Source organism: Triturus cristatus, chromosome 9, assembly GCF_964204655.1.
Source record: "Triturus cristatus chromosome 9, aTriCri1.1, whole genome shotgun sequence".
NCBI lineage: Eukaryota > Metazoa > Chordata > Amphibia > Caudata > Salamandridae > Triturus > Triturus cristatus.
Genome location: NC_140592.1, coordinates 847,427,334 through 847,451,221, shown reverse-complemented (window position 1 = coordinate 847,451,221; position 23,888 = coordinate 847,427,334). Strand labels below are relative to the sequence as shown.

Sequence of the window (23,888 nt, the reverse complement as noted above, 5' to 3'; positions counted from 1 at the left end):
TCATATGTTTTCAGGTGGTGGGGGGCCAGGATAGAAAGATGGCAGTCAGTTGTCTCTGTGTTTGCTTTCTCACCCCCTCTCCCACTTTTAACATGGCACCACTATACAGATGGGCTGTGCAACCCTATCTCAAACAGTGGCAGAGGACAGCAGTTCATTTCAGACACAGCCACTGCTGTCACCTGAAGAGCAGCAGCAGTGACTGCCAGCAGAGTTTCCAAGGTGGGAAAGGTGATATGGGGTCTGTCGACATTTACAGTAATAAACGGGCGATTTGTGTTTTTTCCAGCACGGACGGCAAGCTTAGATCTTCTTCACCACCAAATAACTTGGAACAGATGGAAAGAATTCTCTGAGTCTGGATTACACTGTTATTAACACCCACAACATGATTCTCACTCAGGATGGTGAGAATGGGAAACATATCCATTCACTGTTCAGTTTTGCAGTTTGCAGAAGTGGCATAACCCCCCTTCTAAAACACACGCCAATAAACCTGCTGAGAACATTGGGAGGGAGGGGTGGAGGGGGGGAAGCAGGCCACTGACAAGATCGTTGTGTGTAAAAGGCCGCTTTATTGGAAACAGGTGCACATTACAAATTAAAATCCTTGGCCGAAACGCCTTCCAAAACTAGGCCTCACTAAATATAACATGCCTAGCCCCGCCCCCCGCCCCCTCCCCTAAATACCTTCGAGCCCGCCCCCGCCCGTACATTACAACATTACAACAATATAAAAGCATTATAAAACATTATAAAACATTACACTCCTGTATAACCCCCCAACAATCTCTAAATCCAAACCTTCTGTTAACCAAAACTCCCCTGCCTGCCCCTTTTCAGCTATCGGCCCCCAAACTGTGTAACCGAACTAAATTTACCAAACTAACCTTTTCCTGTCGATAACCCCAACTCAACCCCAATCACTCCACCAACTTCCGGTAAAACTGACCAGAAATCACCATAACCCACGCACAGCACCTGCTCCAAGCGACAAAGTACAAACATAGCAGAACCCCTTGCACATCTGTTCCCACAAAACGCCTGAAAAATTTCGCAAAAAAGGGGGAAAAACTGGAAAAACGTATGCTGAAAACCCGGACCCCGAAACGAAAAAAGTGGAGAAAAACACCCAAAAAACGTGTTTTTTGAGGGAGGGAGGGAGGGGACAAAAAACACGACACTATCCTCGCTCCCGGCCACCAGGTCACCAAACCTAAAATGGTGGCCGGGGGCGGGCTCCCAAGGTACTTATACCTGGGCAACATTTCGATACATTTGGGCTCTAATTGGGCTGGCTTTGGGCTATCTTTTCCCTACTAGCCAGCCCAAGTTCAAAAACCGCGCGGGGCCCGCAAACCCCTCCCTCCACACGCCCCCTCCCAAACTGCCCGGGGGTGGGGACTCCCTGCGGTCGCCTTCCCCCCCCAAGCCCCCCTTGGGAGGGAGGGGTGGAGGGGGGGAAGCAGGCCACTGACAAGATCGTTGTGTGTAAAAGGCCGCTTTATTGGAAACAGGTGCACATTACAAATTAAAATCCTTGGCCGAAACGCCTTCCAAAACTAGGCCTCACTAAATATAACATGCCTAGCCCCGCCCCCCGCCCCCTCCCCTAAATACCTTCGAGCCCGCCCCCGCCCGTACATTACAACATTACAACAATATAAAAGCATTATAAAACATTATAAAACATTACACTCCTGTATAACCCCCCAACAATCTCTAAATCCAAACCTTCTGTTAACCAAAACTCCCCTGCCTGCCCCTTTTCAGCTATCGGCCCCCAAACTGTGTAACCGAACTAAATTTACCAAACTAACCTTTTCCTGTCGATAACCCCAACTCAACCCCAATCACTCCACCAACTTCCGGTAAAACTGACCAGAAATCACCATAACCCCCGCCACCCAGAAAGAGGGGGGCGGTGCAACTACCCTCCCCTCTTTCTGCCCCCCAACAAAAAAGGCTTTAAACACAACGAGCCTGATTCTGCCCCCTCAAGCACCGAGACAAGACCTCCCTGAGCTCCAACAAATAAAGATCCATGCCCAACCTCGACAAATGGACCCCATCTCCCCGAAAAAACTCTACCGCCTCAAAGCGGATATCTTTATGAGTGACTCTCCCAAAGCCCAAATCTCGGCAAAACCGGGAGATCTCCAAATTCACTTTCCTCCGAGACCTATCAACCGCCCTGGGCTTCAACGCCCCTCTCCACACCCTCCGCGGGACCAATTCTGTCCAGAGAACATGACAACCCGACCACTGCTCTTTCACCAACGCCAAGTCTCTTTTCATGGCTCGCAACAATACCACCCCTTTCACACTACAAAGATCATTCTCCCCCAAGTGAATTAAAAGAATATCCGGGCATTGACCCCTTACCATGGCTTTATTCAGACAGGGGATCAGCTCCCTCCAGAGCATCCCCCCCTTTCCCTTCCATACCAGTCGAAAAAGGCTGCCATTGAAACCCAAACTTTCCCCAAAATAACTTTTGCACGCCTGAACGTGCGCCCACTTGACGAAGGAATGCCCCACAATCCACACCGTCAACTCCCTCGTGTGTGGCCCGGCCACCGAACCTGAAATGAAAAACAAATATGAGACTCACACCAAAGCAGTAGACGCAGGCGCCGAAGGAGGATCCTCCCGTACATATCTGTGAAAGCAGGAAGAGGACCAACGCCCCAAGCGCATTATATCGCCCTGCGACCAACCCCGATTATGCGCCTCAGTCGCTGCCCCAATCCTGAAAGAATGTGTCCCAAACTGCGCGCCATCCAACCCCAACCGCTGCAACCCCTTACGCAGGACCATGCGCAGCTGATAGTCAGAGACGCGCGCCCCGTCTATGTGTTGGAAAACTAACTGGCCCCCGTCCCCCCCCGAGAGCGACCTCCACTGCCTGACCCAGCGCAGCGGACATGTGCAACTAGGGGATCCCGCCTCCAACCAAACCCCTTTACCAGCCCCCTTCTGATCTGTTTTGGAACTGGCCAACCAAACATGTACGCCAGCGTCCGATATGAAAACATCCTGCCAACAAATACCCCGCTTCAACTTGGTCCCCAGGAGCTCCGAAACCCTGAAAGCTCCGAAAAACATGAAAACCATAAGGGTAGAAAACAATGCAACTTCAAAATCGCCAGTGCAAACTGCAGGCAACACAGCCAGCAAACGAGCCAGCGTCTGCCAGGAAATCGGCAAACGGGACACCCCAGTACCGCCCCGTTCTCTCGCCCACCCTTCAAGCATCCTGCGACCTATTTCCCCAGCAGACGGGGCATAACCCCAAAAAAGCTTCCCCATGAAAGCAACCCCAGCCAACTTCCCTGCTATAGTGACCCGCGACAGACCCTTCTCAATGAGGTCAAGGATAAAATGGACCACATCCTCCGAACTGCGCCCCGGCTCTACCCTCCTACTAGCACCTGACGCCAAAAATTCCTTCCATGCCAATGTGTACGCCGTACGCGTGGAAACCGACAAAGAACCTACCACCAGTTGAAACACCCTGCGTTGCCGACCGACCAGAGGTGCTCCGGCATCGGGGTCGGTGTCCTGTCCGCCTCTGTGGCCAGCCCATGGAATCTCTCCCACTGTGAACGAGACAAAGCATCCGCGATGTCATTGTCCACGCCCGGTACGTGCAAAGCCCTGAATGAAATGTCATAGCGCAAACAGCCCAGCACAAACACCCTCAGTAATTTCAGAATCTGCTCATCCCTGGCCGATTGTCTATTGACTATTTGCACCACCGCCATGTTGTCCACACGGAAAAGCACCTTCTTGTGTTCCAGCTCTTTGCCCCAAATGGTCAAAGCCACCAAAAGTGGGAAGAGTTCCAAAAAGGCAATGCTCCGCCCACCATTCTTCCACTCCCGAGGCCACTGCTCTGCACACCAATGACCCTGCCAGTAGATGCCAAAACCTTCACTGCCCGCCGCATCTGAAAACAGCTGCACATCCCACTGTACATCCTCGTCCCTGGCCAAAGGCACCCCGTTAAATGAGTGCAGGAAAAAGGACCACATCCGCAAATCCTCCTTCACCCCAGCCGACAGGCGCACATGATGATGAGGCAAGTGCCGGCCTGCTAAGGCCCGGCCCAGGCGCCGACAAAAAGTCCGCCCCGCCCGAACCACCCTACAAGCAAAGTTCAGATGGCCTAGCAACACCTGTATTTCCCTCACCGTCACCTTCGGTCGAGCCAACATCTCGTCCAGCAAAACCAACATTTTAGATTTCTTATCCGCGGGCAGCCGGGCCTGCATGGCAACTGAGTCAAGTTCAATGCCCAGGAATGAAATGACAGTATCCGGCCCCATTGTTTTCTCCGGAGCTAAAGGCACCCCCAAATCCTCCATAAGCTCCTGAAACGACTCCAGCGCACGCCGGCACTCCGAAGAGCCCGGCGAGCCCACAAAAAAGAAATCATCCAGATAATGTGTGACCCAGCTGTGACCAGTGCGGTGCGTGAAAAACCACTGCAAAAAAGTGCTGAAGAGCTCGAAAAGAGCACATGACACCGAGCAACCCATGGGTAGCGCCTTATCCACATACCATTCACCCTCAAATTGTATGCCCAACAAAGGCCAGTCATCCGGATGAACCGGGAGCAGCCGGAAAGCCGACTTAATATCGCATTTTGCCATCCCTGCAGCTGCGCCCGCGGCCACAACCAGTGACATAGCGACGTCAACTGATGAGTATGACACCGAAGCCGCGTCTTCGTCGATAAAATCATTGACTGACGACCCTTCAGGCCATGACAAATGCTGAATCAGCCGAAACTGCCCCTCCTCCTTCTTGGGCACCACACCAATAGGGGAAATGATCAAATTAGGAACTGGCCAGTCTCCAAACGGGCCTGCCATCCTCCCCTCATGCACTTCCTTACTCAATTTTTCTCGCACCACCAGCTTGTGCTCCGCTGCGGATTTCAAATTATCCGCCCACCTTCTCTGCCGGGGCCCGTGGTACCCCAAATGAAAACCCCACCTGAAACCATCCAAAAGAGTTCGCTTTGCCACCAAATCCTCGTAGCCCTCCAGGGCAGCCTTTAGCCGAGCCAATTTAATTGGTGTAGGAGCCCTTTGGCCCAGGACCTTGTGCGCCCCTACCCCCTCGCCCACCCTGTGACTGCTGCGCGCTGCCAGGCAACCCTGCACCTGCTTGCTGCCCTCCTGATGGCCTGACTCCCCAGCAGTTGACGAGGGAGTGCCGCTTGCCGCACTTAGAACACTCATGTTTGTATTTACAATATTCACGCGTGCACAGGCCCTTGTTGAAATCCCAACAAGCCCCGACCCCAGACTGTGATGCGGCTGAGCCTCCCACCCCACCCCGGGTGGGCTTTCCCTGAAAGGGCCGGTACACTAACGGCAGACCACTAGCCGTAAAAATTGTCTTTCCCCCTGGCGCGGCCCCCATAGTATGTTGCCACAGGTCATTATCCAACTCGCCCCATTTAGCTTCATCATCCCAAGCCATACGTGCTCGAAATTCCTCATCATACTGGGCCCAAGCATAACCCGTACCAGTGAGTTGAGCCTTCCGAATAACGTCCATATACTTAAATATGGCTACGCAGCGCTCAGGAAACTTTTCGCAGTAAACACTAGCATAAATTAAGAACGCCGCCGTCCAGTTCTCGATCGTCAGCGGCACCTTAGGGCGCTTGGCCAGCTCGTACTCTTCCTCTTTAGAACCCTCCTTAGACCTCACCTCCCTGTGTAACAGTTTCAGAATCTCAACATATTCACCCTTCCAAATACGCTCTTTGGTTGCCAGCATTAAATGCGCACCCAGGGGCTTAGTCACCCCCATATAGGGGAGCTTCTTAATCTTTAGTTCCTTGCTCTGCGGCTTTTCCTTACCATCGCCTGCCTCCGCCTTAGACCCACTCTCCACCTTGGCCCCCGACAATGCTCCCTCCGTCCCCGTACCAACCCCAGTGTCCTTCACATACTTGCCTCTATACAATCTCCCCTCGGACAAACCCCCACCCCCGTCCTCTCCAGACCCCACAGACACCATAATAGGTTTGGCCTGTGTTTTTGCGCTCTCACCTGGCTCTAAGGAGGGTGTGCGGACCGACTCCGACCGCTGCACCGCCCGTGCCGAAGAATCCCTTGGAGGATGCGCCCTCGCTGACGGGCCGTGCTCTCCAGCCGACTTCACCACCACCGACTGTGCAATGGGTGCCACACCCGGAACCTGAAACAGACTACGAGAAGCATGAGAGTGTCCCCCCACCTCATCACCCCGTATCTCCCCTTCCTCGGGGCTATCCTCATCATAGTCGAGCAGTAATGGCTCCTCCACCATCCGCTCCTCCTCGGCAAAATCCACCTTTCGGGCCTTACCGGACCCTACTTTAGCACCAGCGGCCTCCATGGCCCTATAACCACCTTGCGGGGGAGCCGACTGTACTCGCCGGTCCTCCCCTCTACCACGCTCAACACAAGCATCCAGTTTATCAGAAAAGTCCATCCACCTTGAACGCCGTGACGTTGGGGCCAGCGAGGTCGCGCCTGACCTTCGTGCGCTGACCGCGACGGGATCCCCCGCCGGTACGGAATGTGCCGCGCAAGGCCTCATCCTCCCTTCTCCTCGGCGATAATGGGCCGTACCTTGCCCTACCGAGTCCGCTGCTCTGCCACTTGACCTAACCTGTAAAGAAAAAGTTTGGACTGGTGTGCCAGGAGCAACAAAACCACTGGCTGCCCGCGATCCACTACCCCTCAGCAAGACCGAACCTGCCACACCACTACCTGACGCACTCACTCGTCCCGCTCCCGCATTCAGCGGCGCCACCCTCTCCTCCTCATCCTCGCTCCATTCCAACCGAGCATGACCCACCGCCGACGCCACCTCCTCGCCATAACCTCTCCCCCCAGACAGCGACCGGACTGACCTGGCACGGGCCCGACCGCTCGCCCCATACACTGCCCTCGTCCTGGCTCCACCTACCGCTACCTGCCCCAGGGCACCTGACCACCCTGCCGCTCCCTCCCCACCCAGGCTCCTGACACCTTCTGCCCAGGAGGGAAAAATGTCCAGACCCTCGCTCGCAACACCCCCCCCAATTGCCTCCCCGCCCCCGACAAACCAACCTTCCTCCCTAAACGCCCCTTCCCCAGCCCCCCCCCCAAGATCCTCATCAACGGAATGCCAGCCCACCCCTCCTGGGACCTGAAGCTGCTCTGCACTCCTCCGCTCCAAAAACCCCTGCTCCCCAAACCCCTGCTCCCCCTGCCTCCTCAATTCCTGTGCCGAACCCCACCCTTCCACCTGCGCCCATTCTCCCTCCCCCAACGAACTCGCCCCCACCGAACCAACCGCGCCCCCTATGGATGACCCCGGCGAAAACAATAAGGGGCTGACAGGCGCTGCTTCGCCCTGCCCCCCGCACCGCTCGTCCACCACACCCGCCCCAGCATACCCCCCCAAGCCCCTCCACTCCGGCACTGAGCCCCGTGACGGCTCCGGTCCCGTATTCAACCCCCCCGCCCTCCCCGCGACAAACAAGCAATCTCCGACTTCAAAACCGGCATAACCGGCCGCCAGTGCCGACCCCTGCGCCCAACCAGCCCCTTGCTCACCACCCGCCGGCCCGCCCACACTCCGCAAAGCCTCCTCCTCCCGCGCGCTACCTAACACCACCTCCGGCCCTGACGACGAACGACGCTTCGTGCCGCGCCCGCCCCCGCGTTTACCCACCATCGCAGGCGATGACACGGAGCGCGCCGACAAACCCGCCCCAGGCCCCGCCGCAGACACCACACCCGCCTCCCCCGGCACCGTTACCCGACCCGACTGTCCATGACGAGCGGGGACCGCCCTTCTCACACGCGGGCGCCCCCTCTCACTTACCGCACCCTGCCTCGAACGCTTCGGCGAAGTACACGCCGCAACAGCCGCCGCCACTCCGGCCGAGGCCTGCCGCGGGGGCCGCGACGGCCCCGCGACGTCCCCGATCACCAAGTCCATCCTGCCTGCCTCCGATAACAGCCGAAGAGCCTCCAGCACTCGGTAATCCTGGGACGACATCACGAACCTACACACAATCAATAGACACCTCCGACAAAAAACACGACACTATCCTCGCTCCCGGCCACCAGGTCACCAAACCTAAAATGGTGGCCGGGGGCGGGCTCCCAAGGTACTTATACCTGGGCAACATTTCGATACATTTGGGCTCTAATTGGGCTGGCTTTGGGCTATCTTTTCCCTACTAGCCAGCCCAAGTTCAAAAACCGCGCGGGGCCCGCAAACCCCTCCCTCCACACGCCCCCTCCCAAACTGCCCGGGGGTGGGGACTCCCTGCGGTCGCCTTCCCCCCCAAGCCCCCCTACTCATCTAGATCGTGTATTCAAATCCTTCCTAACCTTGCCATCTACTGGTCAGTTGGAGAAATGCAATTCAGGGAACCAAAGCAGCTAAAGCAAATACTGTCACCACAAAACACTTGCATGTTGTCAACTCCCACACAAGGTGGACTTGCAGCCACAGTGTTCAGTACTGATGCTCGCACCATTCAGGGCTTCATCTGCATGCCCTAATATTCTGCCTGGAAACTTTGCCAACCGTAAAGTTACCAATAATAGGGGTTCTAGTAACTCTATGGTGGATTGGCGAAAATACCGGTAGATCAGAAGTCTGATCCAGTGGCGTAGCTGAGAGGGGGGGAGTTCGGGACAGCAAACGCAGGAATCGGCAGCACCGCCCCCACCCTTAACTGTGGCCGTCGTGGGGAAGCAAAAGCAGTTGAAATCTCATGATGAAATTAAACTGTGATGTTCCTTTGTATCTTGTAATTCCGATGGCACCAGTAAGTGTTGATACCAGTTGCATCGGAATTAAGAGTGATCTCATAATCGAGAATGTTGTCGCTAAAGCCAAAGGGTCTTACATAGCTCTCCGGTTTTGACCTTACTTGCAGATATCTAAATTGAACAGCAGAAACCAAAATAAGAGAATGTGCAAACATGCAAAAAACCCTCATTAGGACCACGCATCCCATGAATTTGAGGTAGCAATAGGCACAACCTCAAATTCCAGCACTTCCTGCAGCAGGACGTGTGGCCACTGCACTTGAGCGTCCAATGGTGTTAATCGGAGTAGAGAAGAATGGAAAATGTCTACGACATGGAAGTTGTTAACTTTAATTTACAGGTGTTTCAATTAATTTGACACCATGAAATCCCATAGAACATGATTCTTGAACGTTAGTTTTTTTGGTAGAAGGTCACATCTTGCATCATTAATCATGCCTACTGAAATTGTTTATCTATGTATGAAGGTTTGAGCCTCTCTTTCACATCTTACTTCCGGAGACTAGAAAGTACTGATTAGTTTGTTCAGCCGAAATCTTTTTTACATTTGTGTTGCTTTTAAACTTTGCACTATTCTTTTCTCCTTATCTCAGGCCCCAACACCTGTGCACTCCCTTTTTTTACAATGTTATGTGATTCTCACTGAACTTCTGTATTTGAAACCCTATGTATTTGTGGTTTCTTTTAGCTTAAAGAGCTAATTTAATTTATGGTTGCTAGGGTACCCTACCAAATCTGTGATTCACAAATAATAATTTTTCTTTTATTAATAGACCATTTCAGAATTCGATTGTCATATGCAAGGATTTTCTTTGACCGAGTCGACATACAAACAGCATTATTCAAAGTTAATTTGCTAGTCACATAAATATTTTATTTATTTATTCTTCCAGCACGTATTTGAGAAACCTCTTTTATGCTATGTGGCAGGTGAAAGATGATCTATTTGTTATGTTCAAAATATATTATGAATGAGAGTACCTAGAACGAATGCTCTGGGTACAGTGTGCACTACTATTTCCCACGACAGAAAAAAACTCTGATTATGACTCAGATGAGCACTCTTTAACAAGGTGAACAAAAATTATATATGCATAGACACTAATATTCAACAAACGAAAGTGCAACAATTTAATTACAAAGACATGATTCTTGTCAATAAGTCTTCCATATGAAGACTAGTCTTAACATTCTTTAGAGACTAGCAATGCAATTCATCCCAATGCATTTTGGGCTGATACAGTAGCCCTTCGTCAGGGGTGTCTACAGTCAAAAACATATTGGAAATGTGGAAAATTTATCATCTGAAAATATTATGATATATACATGACCTCATACCGTGGTGGACAGTTCCCAATGTGTATAAAAACTACAGAAGATCCACTCACACGGAAGGGGCCCCTGAAACTGATACATACGCAAGAAAAACAGGGGAAACTGAGAAATACAATCAAAACAACATTATCCTGCCTGGACAATATATTAGAAATGCTAATAGTCACTAATACAGGTATATATGTACATGAAAGCGGGCCTACTGCAAAACAGTACACAAATGAATTTGGTACAAACATTTATCAAATTTATTCAATAGATTACAAAGAATACAAATATTTGAAAATACAATATGCTGAACACAAGATATAACCCAAGCGCAACCCGACAACTCACACTCACTGACGTTCACACAGACCAGTGCATACCCATACATACACAGACGTGCTAAAAACTAAGGATTCACAACCTTCTGGATACTAATATATATACAAAGCATCAAAGACCCCCTTTGATCCTAAACGGTTAATGACACTGTATAAAACCACAAGATCATATAAGTGGAAGAAATGATCAGTTCAATGTTATTTCATAATTGAAGAGCCGTAGTAAACACAAGTCATCAAATGAAAGAACTAAATTCTTCTTGACATGAAAAGGGGAAACCAAGTACACATAAAACTTCCAGTGCCGACGCGCGTTTTGGTTTGTGACCCCGATGTGGGTCTCACCTTTTTCAGGGCGCAATGAAACAAGACAAGCAACAAAAGGAAGCGCCTGAGGTCCAGCCGAGGATGAACTAAGTCCACCACTAAGTCTGAGGCGGTGAATGGATATGCCTTGGAACTGATATCAATGAGAACACTGAGCCCTGGGTCCCAAGTATGAAATGCTAAATAAAGCAAGGGAAATCACTGTGTCCGGTGCAAAAAACAGATCCAGAACAACGGGTAGTCCCAGGACCTGGCCTGGGCCCCTCACGCCGCCAGCGAGGGGTCGCCAGAGTGCCAAAAATCCAGATGGAGGGTAGTTAGGGCATGGAAAATGGATAAGAGAAGGTCCTTTTCTGGTCACGAGTAGCCAGCTGGTACGGAGCTCCTGTAAGTTCCAAGGCGAGTACCAAAGAGCAAGCAAGTGCAATAAATAAATAAAACAAATAACATCGTGCGCTGCAACGCCAAATGGCGATGCAGCGCGCACAATGTAATTTGTTTTATTTATTTATTTATTTACTTATCTCCGTTCAGCAGTATGCTGGAGTTTACTACCACCCACCCTGCCCCACCCCCGCCCCGCCTCACCGCCCCGCAGCACTCCCTCGAGGAGCCGCCACTGCATAAAACTCCAACATAACTGAATAGTTCTTCCAGGTGGTAAATGTCATGCCTCTCTTGATCTCTTATTGTGCAAAGTGCTCTGTGAGTCACGTTACGGTGTCATTTCTGGTGGTTTTCCTCTTCTTTTTGTTAGTTGGATTGAGGCTTCCTGCAGACTGCGTCTCGTGGGACACACTGTTTAAAGAACTTCGGCAAGTTTTCACTTTGGAGCAAGAATGTGTTAGTAACTTATGTTATTTGTCTATCACTTCACCATTATACTCTCGAGAAGCCTTTTACGGTTCATTCCATTTTTAGGTCTCGCCTGCGAACACAGCGCGAAGCGCAGCTGTCCGCAGCGAGATCTATTGTTGCTGACTTGCCTTGGACGTGGGACAGGAGATGGGCACGCGCAAGGCTTTTGGCGGATTTGAGCCGGTGTACGCGCACATGAACACGCACGTGCACACACGCGATGTGCACATCTCCTGTCCCGCTTCCGATAACATGTCAGCCCCGTTGGAGGCTCCGTGTGGGCTATTGTTGGCGCAAAGTGTACTTTTGCAATTCTGAGCAACAATAGCCCACACGGAGCCCCCCCAGCCCTTCTTTACTCACTGGGCTGCTCTTCTGGGGGGGCTCCTCCTCGCGGCTGCAGCACTTCTGTTGCGGGGCTTCCCTGCACTCCTGGGAGCCCCGCGCTGCTGTGGTCATCCTCGGCCGCCGCATTCTTCACCCGGGCCCCCTCCTGGGACCCGGGGCTTTTCTTCACTCCGGCCGCCACCGCGGGGCTTTCCCTTCAACATGGGAGCCCCGCGTTAGCACGGCACGCCGGTTTCTGTTTTTGCCAGAGCAGGCCCCGCCCACGTCCCGGACAAGGGCGCCTGACTTCCGGCTTGAAGACTAGTAAGGGAGCATTGAAAAACGAAGCAAACAACTGGCATGTATATGGAGAAAACTGGCGGTAGCACAGGTTAGATCTACCGAAAGCAGCAAATTGTTATCTATCTACTTCCTTTAAGGGTAATTGAATGTCCGGTTTGTCTGTGTGATGGAAGAATTTAATCTCAATTTTAATCCCTCTGCATATGGGACCTTTACTTTTAAGCAGGGCTGAGTTCTGTTTGGCGCCTTTCACGCTCTACATAATAGCTAGAATATTATTTGGGAGAACTTTCTTTGTGATTAGTTTTCTTTTTTTTTTATTGCTGTTGTTTTCTTATATCCGTACGCACACGTAATAAAACTCGCTGTTGACAATATTTTTAATCAAGTACTGATGTCAGGCTGCACTCTCTTTTCATGGCGGCTCTGACCAGGCTCCCGACTGCCATTAGAATCTCCGGAATTCGTCGAAGTATTTCTGTAAATGTGCGCGTGAACCTGTACAGTATTTCTCTGTGTGCGTGTGAGCCTTTGCAGTATGTGTGTGCACGTGAGCCTGTGCAGTATTTGTGTGTGCGCGTGAGCCTGTGCAGTATTTGTGTCTGCGCGTGAGCCTGTGCAGTATTTGTGTGTGCGCGTGAGCCTGTGCAGTATTTCTCTGTGTGCGCGTGAGCCTGTGCAGTATGTGTGTGAGCCTGTGCTGTATTTCTGTTTTGTGTGTGAGCCTGTGCAGTATTTGTGTGCCCGTGAGCCGGTGCAGTATTTGTGTGTGCGCGTGAGCCGGTGCAGTATTTGTGTGTGCGCGTGAGCCGGTGCAGTATCTGTGTGTGCGCGTGAGCCTTGTGCAGTATTTGTGTGTGAGTGTAAGCCTTTGTAGTATTTCGGCAAGTGTGGGAATGTGAGCCTCTGAAGTATTTCTGTCAGTGTATGCGTGAACCTGTGCAATATTTGTGTTTTGATGTGAGCCATTGCAGTATTTTTTATTATTCCTGAAAAGTGCTGGCAATGAGGTGAATTTTTGAGTTCGATGAGGCAGGATTGGGTACGGCAACGGGGAAGATCAGTCCTAAATGTGTACTCCAAAAGAAGAAGAAAAAGTAAGCAGATGCACGTTCTCCCCCAAAAACTTAATGTAACACTTGGCGCTGTCATCGGTGCCACAGAAATGATTCAGCAATGGCAGACTGGCACGTGGCAGCACTGATAAAACCTTGCAATAGTGCGACATGTTCTTTGGCAGTATTTTGTTATTAGGTATGGGACATGTTTGTCGAATTAACTGTGAACTGCTGTAACTGTTTGTGAAGGGAGCTCCTATTAGTAACATGATGAAGCCTTTGGCGTATTGACATTCCGATTCTCTTTAATAATTAAGGACACTCCGACCCTCTATTATTATGTCTTTTTATTTTTGAATGTGTTGTCTCTATAGCTGACATCGTCATCACATATCTTTTGTTTACCGAATACGTTCTCCCATTGTTCTGTCATCTGTGTGTGCATTTTGTGCCATAGTGGCATACTTAGGTCTAGCATTACTGAAAATTACAGCTATTGGTGTTGCATTATTATTTGCAACGCCAAAAGCTCAAACTTTTACTAATGCGAGACCTATTGCATTGCAAATGCTTGTTAGGAGTCGGGTCCAGATTTTGCAAGCCAGCATTTTCCACTGAAGGATTTAATCATTGCTATATCAGGAGCGATTGGACACTCATATAGTAGCGTCATATTGTCATTCAGTTCATCATTTTCAGATTGAATTCGCGGCACAAACATTGAATACATGCTGTAAATGGCGGGGTCATCTCATACACCTTTGCATGAGAATTCACAATAAGCATTTTTGCAAGATTTATGCTTCAACTTGGAATATCATTCTTGGCTACTCCCGAGGCGGTTCGCAGGCATATCTCTAATAGTAACTACCTCAGTGCACTATCACCTTTGCTGCACTTTTTTTCTCCTTTTTCATTTCCTCAGCAAACTGACTCACAGAGCACTTTGTTGCACAACAGGAGATCAAGAGAGGCATGAAATTTACCACCTGGAAGAACTACTTAGTTATGTTGGAGTTTTATGTGATGATTGGTGGCCTTCTGTAGTTTTTATACACATTGGGAATTGTCCCTCACGGTATGAGGTCCTTTATATAACATAATATTTTCAGATGTTACATTTTCTAAATTTCCTATATGTTTTTGATTGTAGACACTCCTGACGTAGGGCTACTGGTTCAGCCAGAAATATATTGGGATGAATTGCACTGCTAGTCTCTAAAGAATGTTAAATCTAGCCTTCATGTGGAAGACTTATTGACAAGAATCATGTAATTAAATCGAATTGATCAAGATTTCATTTACGACTGTTATAATGTGCAGCACTTTCGTTTGTTGAATATTAGTGTCTATGCATATAACATTTTTGTTCAAGTTGTTAAAGAGCGCTCATCGGAGTCATAATCAGAGTCTATTCCTGTCGTGGGAAATAGTAGTGCACACTGTGCCCGGAGCATTTTTCCTAGGTACTCTCATTAGTCTCATTCGGGGGTGAGGGTAGAGTCCCCTCACAGAGTGCACACACAGTTTTGTAAATTACCTTAATAGCTCCTAATTCAGATCACTATTTTGAGTTACTCTGGAGTGCAACACAACTTTCTTTATTCAAAATATTTCATTGCCATTTTTAATAACGAGAAAACAATACACAGAGTAAATCAAAAGAGGGTGAAGAATAATTTAAGAAATGAGTACAATTGTCGAGACATGTACGTAATGAGATACATATGAACATAATAGCCAGAGTCCGCAGAGCATTTAGTGCTTGAAATTGTACAAAAGGATTGTGATGTCAAATTGGAGAATTAGTTTGTGAAAAAGGTATATAGCAATAGGTGTTAGGGGTCTAGATGATTCTTGTGGGGTGCTCTTAAATAGTATATACGTAGCATATATGTGGTTATAAATGTAGATTGATTCAAAGGCTAAGGATGGGGAGGGGTAGAGGGGGTGAAGCGGAGTAATGTGAGTTATTAGGAGAGCTATTGCACTTCGGATAGTATCAGAGATTGAGATCAAGTGATCGGAAAGTATTGGTATTGCTAGATTTCCCATTAAGAGGATAGGTTGCGATTAAAGAGGTCTAGCATCATCGAATAAATTGGGAGGATATAGGGTAACCTTTATTAAGAGATTGGGTTATATGCATTCTTCTTAGGTAGGTAACCCAAGCCCACCTGGATTGATATGATACGTTGTTGCTGGACTTCCAATTAATCAGTATCAATTTGATGGCAATAGTGAGTGGGAGATCAAGTAGGGTAAGGTCCGTGTCAGGGAGGTCAATTGGGGGATATGCAAAGTGTAGTCCCAATATGATAAGTGGGAAAGATAATGAAATGGAGATTTGTAATTTTTTTTGTAATTGTAAAGAGATGTCTCACCAGTAGGCGTGCAGATGTGGGCCAGAGAACCAGGCACCAGGTGGCAAGTCACATGTCCAGCATGTGTCAGTCTTTGAGTTTCAGTCGGGACAATTTTGCGGGGGTCCGGTAAAAGCAGTGTACAGTGAAGAATTTCGTTTGGATTAATGAGTCAGTCTATGTTTAAGTAGATTTCCAATTTTTGACCAGGTGTCTTCACTGGGAAAGCAAGCCCTATAGAGGAAAAGTGGGGCAACCAATTGTGTGTTAAAGGGGTGTGTGGCATGGGGTTTTGGTAGTAGTGACTATTTTGTAGAATATCAAAGCAGCATGACCCCTCAAGAGTATCAGTTGTAATTTTCGTAGTATAGGTGAACTGTGGAGGGAATCAAGCTTGGGTATGTTGGCCTTGATTTGTAGGAAATCATAAAAATCCATGATTGTACTTGAGTTGTAGGGAAGCAAACAAGAGTTGTTTGGCATTTGTGTAGATGTCTGATATTGTGAAGATCCCTTTGGCTGCACATATCGGGCCGATGGTTAATGAGTTGGAAATTTGTAATCATTTCTTATTTTTTCCAATATGGGACTAAGAAATGATTTGAAAATATTAGTTGCTAGTGCTGTGGCTAAGGACAATATGGCAGATATAGTGTCTTTAAAGATTTTGACAGTTTGAGGACTGAGGATTAGTTTCTTACCATGGTGAGCCTCGGGCTGCCAGGTAGGCAGTTTGGTAAGTGACCCAACTTGGGAAGTTGCAACCTCCTACTCTGGTGGGTGTCCTCAGTTTTGTAAGACTAATTCTAGGCTTCTTGCTCTCCCAGCGGAAGTTTGAAACACCCTTATCAATCTTGAGGAAGACTTTTGGGGAGAGGCGAACAGGGAGAATACTGGATTTGAAGTTAATCAGTGCTTATGCCATCATTTAGACAGTTTCAAATCTACTCCATGAGGAGATATGTTTTGGTTACCATGTAGACAGTAGATCCTTTATTTTATTCAGTGTTTTGTTTTCATTGATGGAGATAGACTCAAAAAGGTTGTTACAAAACCATATCCTGAGGTATTTGATAATGGACTTCAATTGGAAGTAGGAGGAGCCAATTATCGAGGGGTGGCAATGGACATTCAGGGGAAAGATCTCAGTTTTGTCCCTGTGGAGGGAGTATCCAGAGAAACAGGAGAAACAATCAATACTGTTTAGAATCACAATAATGGCAAGGTCATGAGAATTGGGATAGGGCTCCACTGACTCAAATTCTCGCCAAGGGTTTTGAGTATAAGGCCATGGTCATCGTGATACAATCTTCCCCTAAGTTATGTCTTGAGAGAACAGCTTTGAGGTATGGCCATGAGACTTTATCGAAAGCTTTTTCTGCGTCAAGACTATGGCCGCTGCAAGGGGGGAAAGCAGGTTGGAGGCTTTCTCAATGACATGGGAGAAAAGGCAAATATTGTCGCTGGCTAGCCGTCCTTTGATAAAACCAGGTTGGGTGGGGTGGATAGTTTAGGAATCAGAGGTACAAGGCGGTTTGGAAGGATTTTTGCATATATCTTTGCTTACATCTTTATGAGAGATATAGGCAAAAAGGTTTTGGATTCACAGGTGTCCTTCTCATCTTTGAGTATGAATACAATGATGGCTTTGGATGCGGTCCCTGATACTGAACCAGAGGCAGTGAAGTGGGAGGGAACCAAATCTAGTGTGTCAATAATTGACGGTGAAATGGTCTTGTAAAATTCAATTGGGAAACTGTCCGGTCCTGGCACCTTACCAGATGGGATACTTTTAATGGTACGATAAATCTCTTCTCTGGTAATTTGTCTGGCTAGTGACATTCGATCACTGTTGGAGATTTGTTTAATTGTTACAGTTACAGGAACTCTGAGCAGGCGTTTAGGGTGGTGTTGACAGAGGGTGTGTATAATTTAGTATAGAAACGTTGGAAAACCTTAAGTATCACTTCTGCCGAAGTTTGTAATTTGTTTTGTTCATCTTTAATCATCTGGATAAGTTATAATTGTGCTTGAACTTTAGGGAGGCCACCAGGGACTTTCCAGTTTTATTTAAGTAAAATAATCGTTTGCCCTTTTGGGCATTGTTAGAAATGGGGTCACTGGTTGGCAGTGATGTACACATTGTCCAAGCAGGGACCCTCACTCTAGTCTGGGTAAGTAAGTTACTCCCGCAGAATAACCATTGCTCATCCTATTGGTAGCTTGGCAAGAGCAGTCAGGCTTATCCTCAGAGGAAATGGGTAAAGTATTTATACATGCACACAGTAACACAGTAAAAATACTACAAAAGTACTCCACACCAGTTTCGAAAACTAGCCAATATTTATCTGAGTAAAACAAGACCAAACAACAAAGATCCAACATGCATAAATGAAATTACAAATCGTCAAAGATTAAATGCAGGGCTATAACGACGTGCTTGACGGAGTTAAATCTCAGAGTTCGAGGACGAGCACGATGGAGTGCGGGCCGGCTATGGAGTCATACAGACTCCGGTTACAGTACCTAGGAAAAGTTGACAAAACTAAGACATTGCGAGGCACCTGGGAGGTGAGGTGTCACGGGTGCCAGGGCGGCGTTGGTTTCTTATTGTGGTTGAGGACATTGGCAAGTCGGTGCTTGGGATTTTGCAAGGCACAGGGGAGGTGATGCGGCGGTTCCTCTGGAGGTGTGGGGTCAATGAAGTGTCGAGAGTCAACTATGCGGCATCGATTTCGCAGTGTTGATGTCACACCACTAGGCCATCAGTGCGGCAGCAGAGTTGGTGTCAAGCACCACGGACTTCGGTGACACAGTACTCGGGACTCCATCTGTGGTGGTTCTTCAGAGGCAGTCGTTGGGTGTGGACCGGGGACCACTCTCCGCTGCAAACAGAGGCATGGTTTCGAAGAGCAGCGCCGGCTCCAAAGTCACATTTAAAGTCGATGGGCTGGTTTCCTCTTGCTGAACACAGCAAACTCACTTCCAAGGGCCCAGGAACTAGATTTGGCACCACTACGAAGAGTGGGGCTTTCAGCAGAAAAGTCCAGGTGCTGCAGGGGAAGTCATTGATGGCCCTGAGACTTCCAACAGGAGGCAAGCTCATCTCAAGCCTTTGAAAGCAGGATGTAGAAAGTAAAGTCCAGTCCTTTCACTCCCAGGACAGATGCAGCAGAAGCAAGCCAGCACAGCAAAGTAAACATCAAAGTGGCAGATGGTACTGACAGCAACACAGCTTTTCTTATTGCAGAATGTCCTCAATCCAGAAGTGTTCCGAGTATTTGATGTCAGAGGTCCAGTACTTATACCCAATTCAGCCTTTGAAGTAGGCAAACTTCAAAGGAAAGTCTTTGTAAGCCACAAGACCCTGCCCTTCCTGACCCTGGCTCCAGACATATGATGGGGGTAGATTTAAAGCAAACTGGGCAACCGTAATAGATAAACAGTTGATACACAATAAGAAATTGTCTGAAGGTCGACACCGGTAGTTCCGTTAAGACAGTTTTATGTAAGCAATGTTCGTGAGAAAAACAACAACGCCAGCCGACACGTATTTCGTCAACAGGTCGATCGATGCCTGTGGCTCTTCAGGCCTGTGTAGAGCGTAATACGGGTATCGTTGTATCGGTGAAAAATCCGACCCGATTAACGGGTAGAGGGAGCCAAGAGTAAGGCTACGTAAGTAATGGGAGGACACGGGCGGGTACGTCCGTGTAATGGCGATGCCTGGAGGTGCAGGAAACCGCCTATGCTCATCTTGTGGTTGAGAATGGGAGTATGATGGGGGTAGAGACTGCTGTGTGAATGGATAGGCACAGCCCTATTCAGGTGCAAGTGTCAACTCCTCCCTCCGATCTAGCTCGGGGAGACCTGGTGATGGGTCATCAAGATATGCGGGGTACACCTCAGCTACCTTTGTCTGACTGTCTAGAGTGAATGCAGCTCCAATGCTAACCTATGGAAGAGACGGGCCGTGCTGTAGTGAAAAACGAATTTAGCAGTTTGTCACTACCAGGACACGTAAAACCCCCCGTACACGTCCTACCTTTTAAATACACTGCACCCTCCTATGAGGCTACATAGAGCCTACTTTAGGGATGCCTTACTTGTAATAAAAGGGAAGGATTGGGCCTGGGAAGTGGGTGTGCTTTCCGGGTCGAAATGGCAGCTTAAAACTGCACACACAGACACTGCAGTGCCGGGCCTGAGACATGTTTGCAGGGCTACTCATGTGGGTGGCACAATCAGTGCTGCAGGCCCACTAGCAGCACTTGACTTATAGGTCCTTGTTGGATTTGATTCCCAAGGTCGCCGGGATCCATGATTCAAAGAAGGCGATCACAGAAGGAGCTTTGTCTTCTGTTGCTTCTGGCAGACCAAAGATTCTGAGGTTCCCCCTCCTATTACGATTTTCCGGGTTCGGTAATTTCGTGTTGAGAGTCGGGAGGGTGTTACTGTTCTTAAGCAGGGGATTGGATTGCACTGTCAGCTGATCTTCTGTCATGCTTATTTGGCTTTTGGCTTTCGATACTCTCAAGTTTAGTTCTTTGGGGTCTCTTCTGATTGCAGCTACTTCAGTTTGCAACATGTCAGTGTTGGTCTTTGTGCCTTGAGCAATATCGTGAACGTTGTTGTATTTTTGGAGAATCACTTCCATGGTGGACTGTTTCTCATGCTTGTCCTTAAAGGGTGACTCAGGGTTCAAGGCTTCATGTTTTGACCTTTTGAATCCAGTTTTGATTTCTATGTCTTTCGGTGTCTTGTGATCCCTCTGGTCTACCATGTTTGCAGTGTACCAGTTGACTTCTGATAGAGCAATAAGCAAATACCTGAAGTACTGAGGCAATGGGGTTTGCGTCGGACCAGCTGGGTTGACAAGATGGGTGACCATGGCAGGGTATCAGCAGCGGAGATAAGAAGAGTCTGTTATAAGGCCACAGTGCAGAGTCTACTATAGCTGCGCTACCCCTGCAGTGTTCTATAGGTATCAATCACCCTACTAGTATGCAGTGTACGGACCCACTGGAAGGCTCGCTTATGGAACAGGATCACATCAGGTCATCTGAGTTTACCTGAACATCACATATCTATCATTCATCCATTAAGTATCCATCACATATCCATAGAAAGCACCTGCACCAAAGAGGTTTACCGAGATTGCAGTCTCACATTCTCTATTGTTGATCGCAACATCAGACGCCTTATTGTGTGCTGCACATTATCCTTGTATGTTTGACAGGCTGAGCAAAGATTTGGTTTAATGAGTGCAGGCAGGGTGTTGGCACAGTAATGGGCACCGAATGCTGGGTTTGAGGTTCGCGCACTGGGCCACGAGCGAGAGAGAGTCAGAGCATACCTCACAGCACTAGCCAAAAGCAATAACATCATCTGCCAGCTAAAACATCGGTACGGTGGAAGTCCAGATGGAAGTCCCGATCACTGTCTTGCAGTGGTGGAGGCCCTCATTACAGTGAAAGTTATTAGGCCATCGGGTGTGTGTTAGATATAATGGATGGGGCATGTGTGCAGTGAGGTCTGAGCGCCATGAGGATGGCGCACTGATTGTGAGAGGTCATGTGGTGAGATAAGTTTAAAGCGTGCTCCGCAGCGCCAGCACAAATGGGCAATATTTGAGCCCAGATCTTCCTGTCGGGAATGGTAATGTTTAAGGCATTGGGGCATTCTGAATTCCAGGGCTAAGGTCCGTGGGCCATGAGAACCACTCACTGGGCCCCCAGGGGCACGCGGCGAGAGCAATTCAAGGGTGTGCATCGTGTTAGTTATTAGGAAAAATTCAAGGTCTCACCACAAGGGCACAGTGTTTGTTACTGGAGTCTGAGCAAGTGCAGAACCCACTGGAGTACTTGTGTGCAGGAGTGTGTTTGGATGCCTCATGCTCGATCTTCAGGTAAAGAAGTAGGCGCCACCATCTTGTCATCAATGCGGGTCTCAGTGAGCTTGAGTGGACACTAGCCACGCCCCCAGGCAAAAGATGATCTTAATGACAAAATAGTAATTTCCATAGACACTAAAAAGGCCTTTGTTTGTGTGGAATGGGGCTGTCTGTTTACGTTATTATAACAGTTGGGATCAGAAGCTGTTTTTATAAGAAAAGTGGATTGGTTATTTCAGGGCCATTCAAAAGTGATCAAATGTGGACATTTCTTGTCTTGCCCCTTTCGGGTATTGGGAAGCTTGAAGCAGGTATGCACATTCTTCCGTTGCTTGTCCTGCTGGCATAGGAGACACTAGCAGCAGCGTGTCAAAATAATGATATTCTGGATATAACCACACTAGCAGGAGAATAACAGGTATGGTTGTATGCTGAACACCTGTTGGTAATGTTGATGATGACAGAGACCTTAAACCAGCTCTCATAGCTCAAATCCCTTCTTTTTCTAATTTCTCGGGATATGGATAAAATTGGAAAACACAAGATGAAATACCTATGTTCAAATGAGCCTCTAAAATCTCACTGGTAGGAGCACATATTTGATCACTGACTTCCCGCCTCTAATGTTTGGGCATACAGATTAACAGAAGTTTAGATAAGATGATGTAAGGTGATTTGGAGCCATTGTTACAAAGGTTGACTAATGTGCTTTCTAATTAGATATTTGTAATGATCTGTTATAGAAAAAAACTTATAGGGGCCGATTCACAAACTGTATTTAGTGTTATGTTTAGCAGTACTGAAATAGTTCTACTCATGTACTATAAAATGCTATTAACAAACCTACGTGCAGACATCTACAATTCTATCTCTCCCATCTTTTCTATACAAACATCTCTGCACACGTATGTCTATTAGGGTGGGACGTACACCCTCCCAGAAAAGAGTTAGCGAATTGCTATTCACAAACTCCTATCTTTCCGATGCAGCAGTCTCTGCAAGGTGAGCGGAGATATCTGTACACATAGATCTACGTTTTCATATTAAATATGGGAGGGAGACAGGGGAGTGCTAGGAAAATGGGGAAGACTTACATCCAAATTGAGGAGTGTAGAGAGAGGTAAATAAAAATTTGAGGAGAGTTTTCAAATACAAACACCCACCCACAAGAGTGAGCCCATTCGTATTTACAAACTACAGCCACAATTGGTTGAAAAAAGTAGTAAATGTACTCCAGCTCAGGCGTGGAGTATGCCTAGCACCACACATGGCCAACCACTGGTACTGCAGCACTCTACCATAAAAAATAATGGAGGCACGGAATTATAATAAAATAATGTTGAAATAAGTTATTACATTTACATTTTATTTAATGGTAAATATTCAATATAAAAAAATACATTATCTTATTATAAAATATTGGACTGAACTTTATGAAATTTAAAAAAGTATGCCACTTTCTTAAAACATAATTATTTTAAATGCATTCTATACATAAGCTTTCGTAACTTTAAATGCGTAATCAATAAACATTTTACTTTGGGTAGTTTTTTTTTTAAATAGTTCTTTAAAAAAAGTATTGCAATTTAAATTAGTGTACATAGATTAGATATTTGAGTCCAAATTAGGTTAATACTGCTATTACATTGATTAAAGTTATTCTATATTTAATAAACATATAACAATGTATTTACATTAACATAAAATAGTGTTACATTTTTTTTTAAACTTAAATAAACATATAGAGGTTTTCATATACTTTACCATAAGCAGTTCTCAGTCGCAGTTGTGGAGGTCACTGCCAAGTGTGTGAAACGTCATATGCTTTCAAATTTACAAGTAGTAGTAGTGACTTTCCAGTTGTATTTGATATTTTTTCACACTCCATCCCTGTTTCAGGGGGTGGGTACATGTAATCTACACTTTATAGTAACTTTACACTTTGAAATGCTGAATAGCTCAAAGTAGTAAAGTTGCTACAAAATGTAAGAGTAAATTTACACATGTAGATTTACTCACAGGTAAAGCTGACTTTGTGAATCGGCCCCAAGGACATTCTGAATGTCAAATATTAAAACATTAATTTGGAACAGGGCCTAGGTTTAAAGCACTGAAATCACATGCTGCCATGGTTGCTGGTGGCTTACTATTACCGCACACCGCAACGTAATGGATTGCACACACACTGACTCATGCTAAGTATATTGTCCCTTTGTGAAAGGAAATTCCACAATGGGTTCTCATAGAAACAACCA

The 23,888-nt window shown here is 47.5% G+C and overlaps 2 protein-coding genes across 2 annotated transcripts in view; both read right to left on the bottom strand.

Annotated features, from left to right (window-relative positions):
* LOC146798941 (exocyst complex component 3-like) overlaps positions 1 to 23,888 on the bottom strand; it is a 243,595-nt gene that overhangs the window by 166,783 nt on the left and 52,924 nt on the right. The window lies entirely within an intron of this gene.
* On the bottom strand, positions 1,719 to 6,988 carry LOC146798942 (uncharacterized). The gene is made up of 2 exons (XM_085628021.1): positions 6,075 to 6,988; positions 1,719 to 2,585 (listed from the first exon to the last, which is right to left on the bottom strand). The coding sequence occupies exons 1-2, from the start codon at positions 6,604 to 6,606 to the stop codon at positions 1,969 to 1,971; spliced, it is 1,149 nt and encodes a 382-aa protein (XP_085484147.1). The 5' UTR covers positions 6,607 to 6,988; the 3' UTR covers positions 1,719 to 1,968.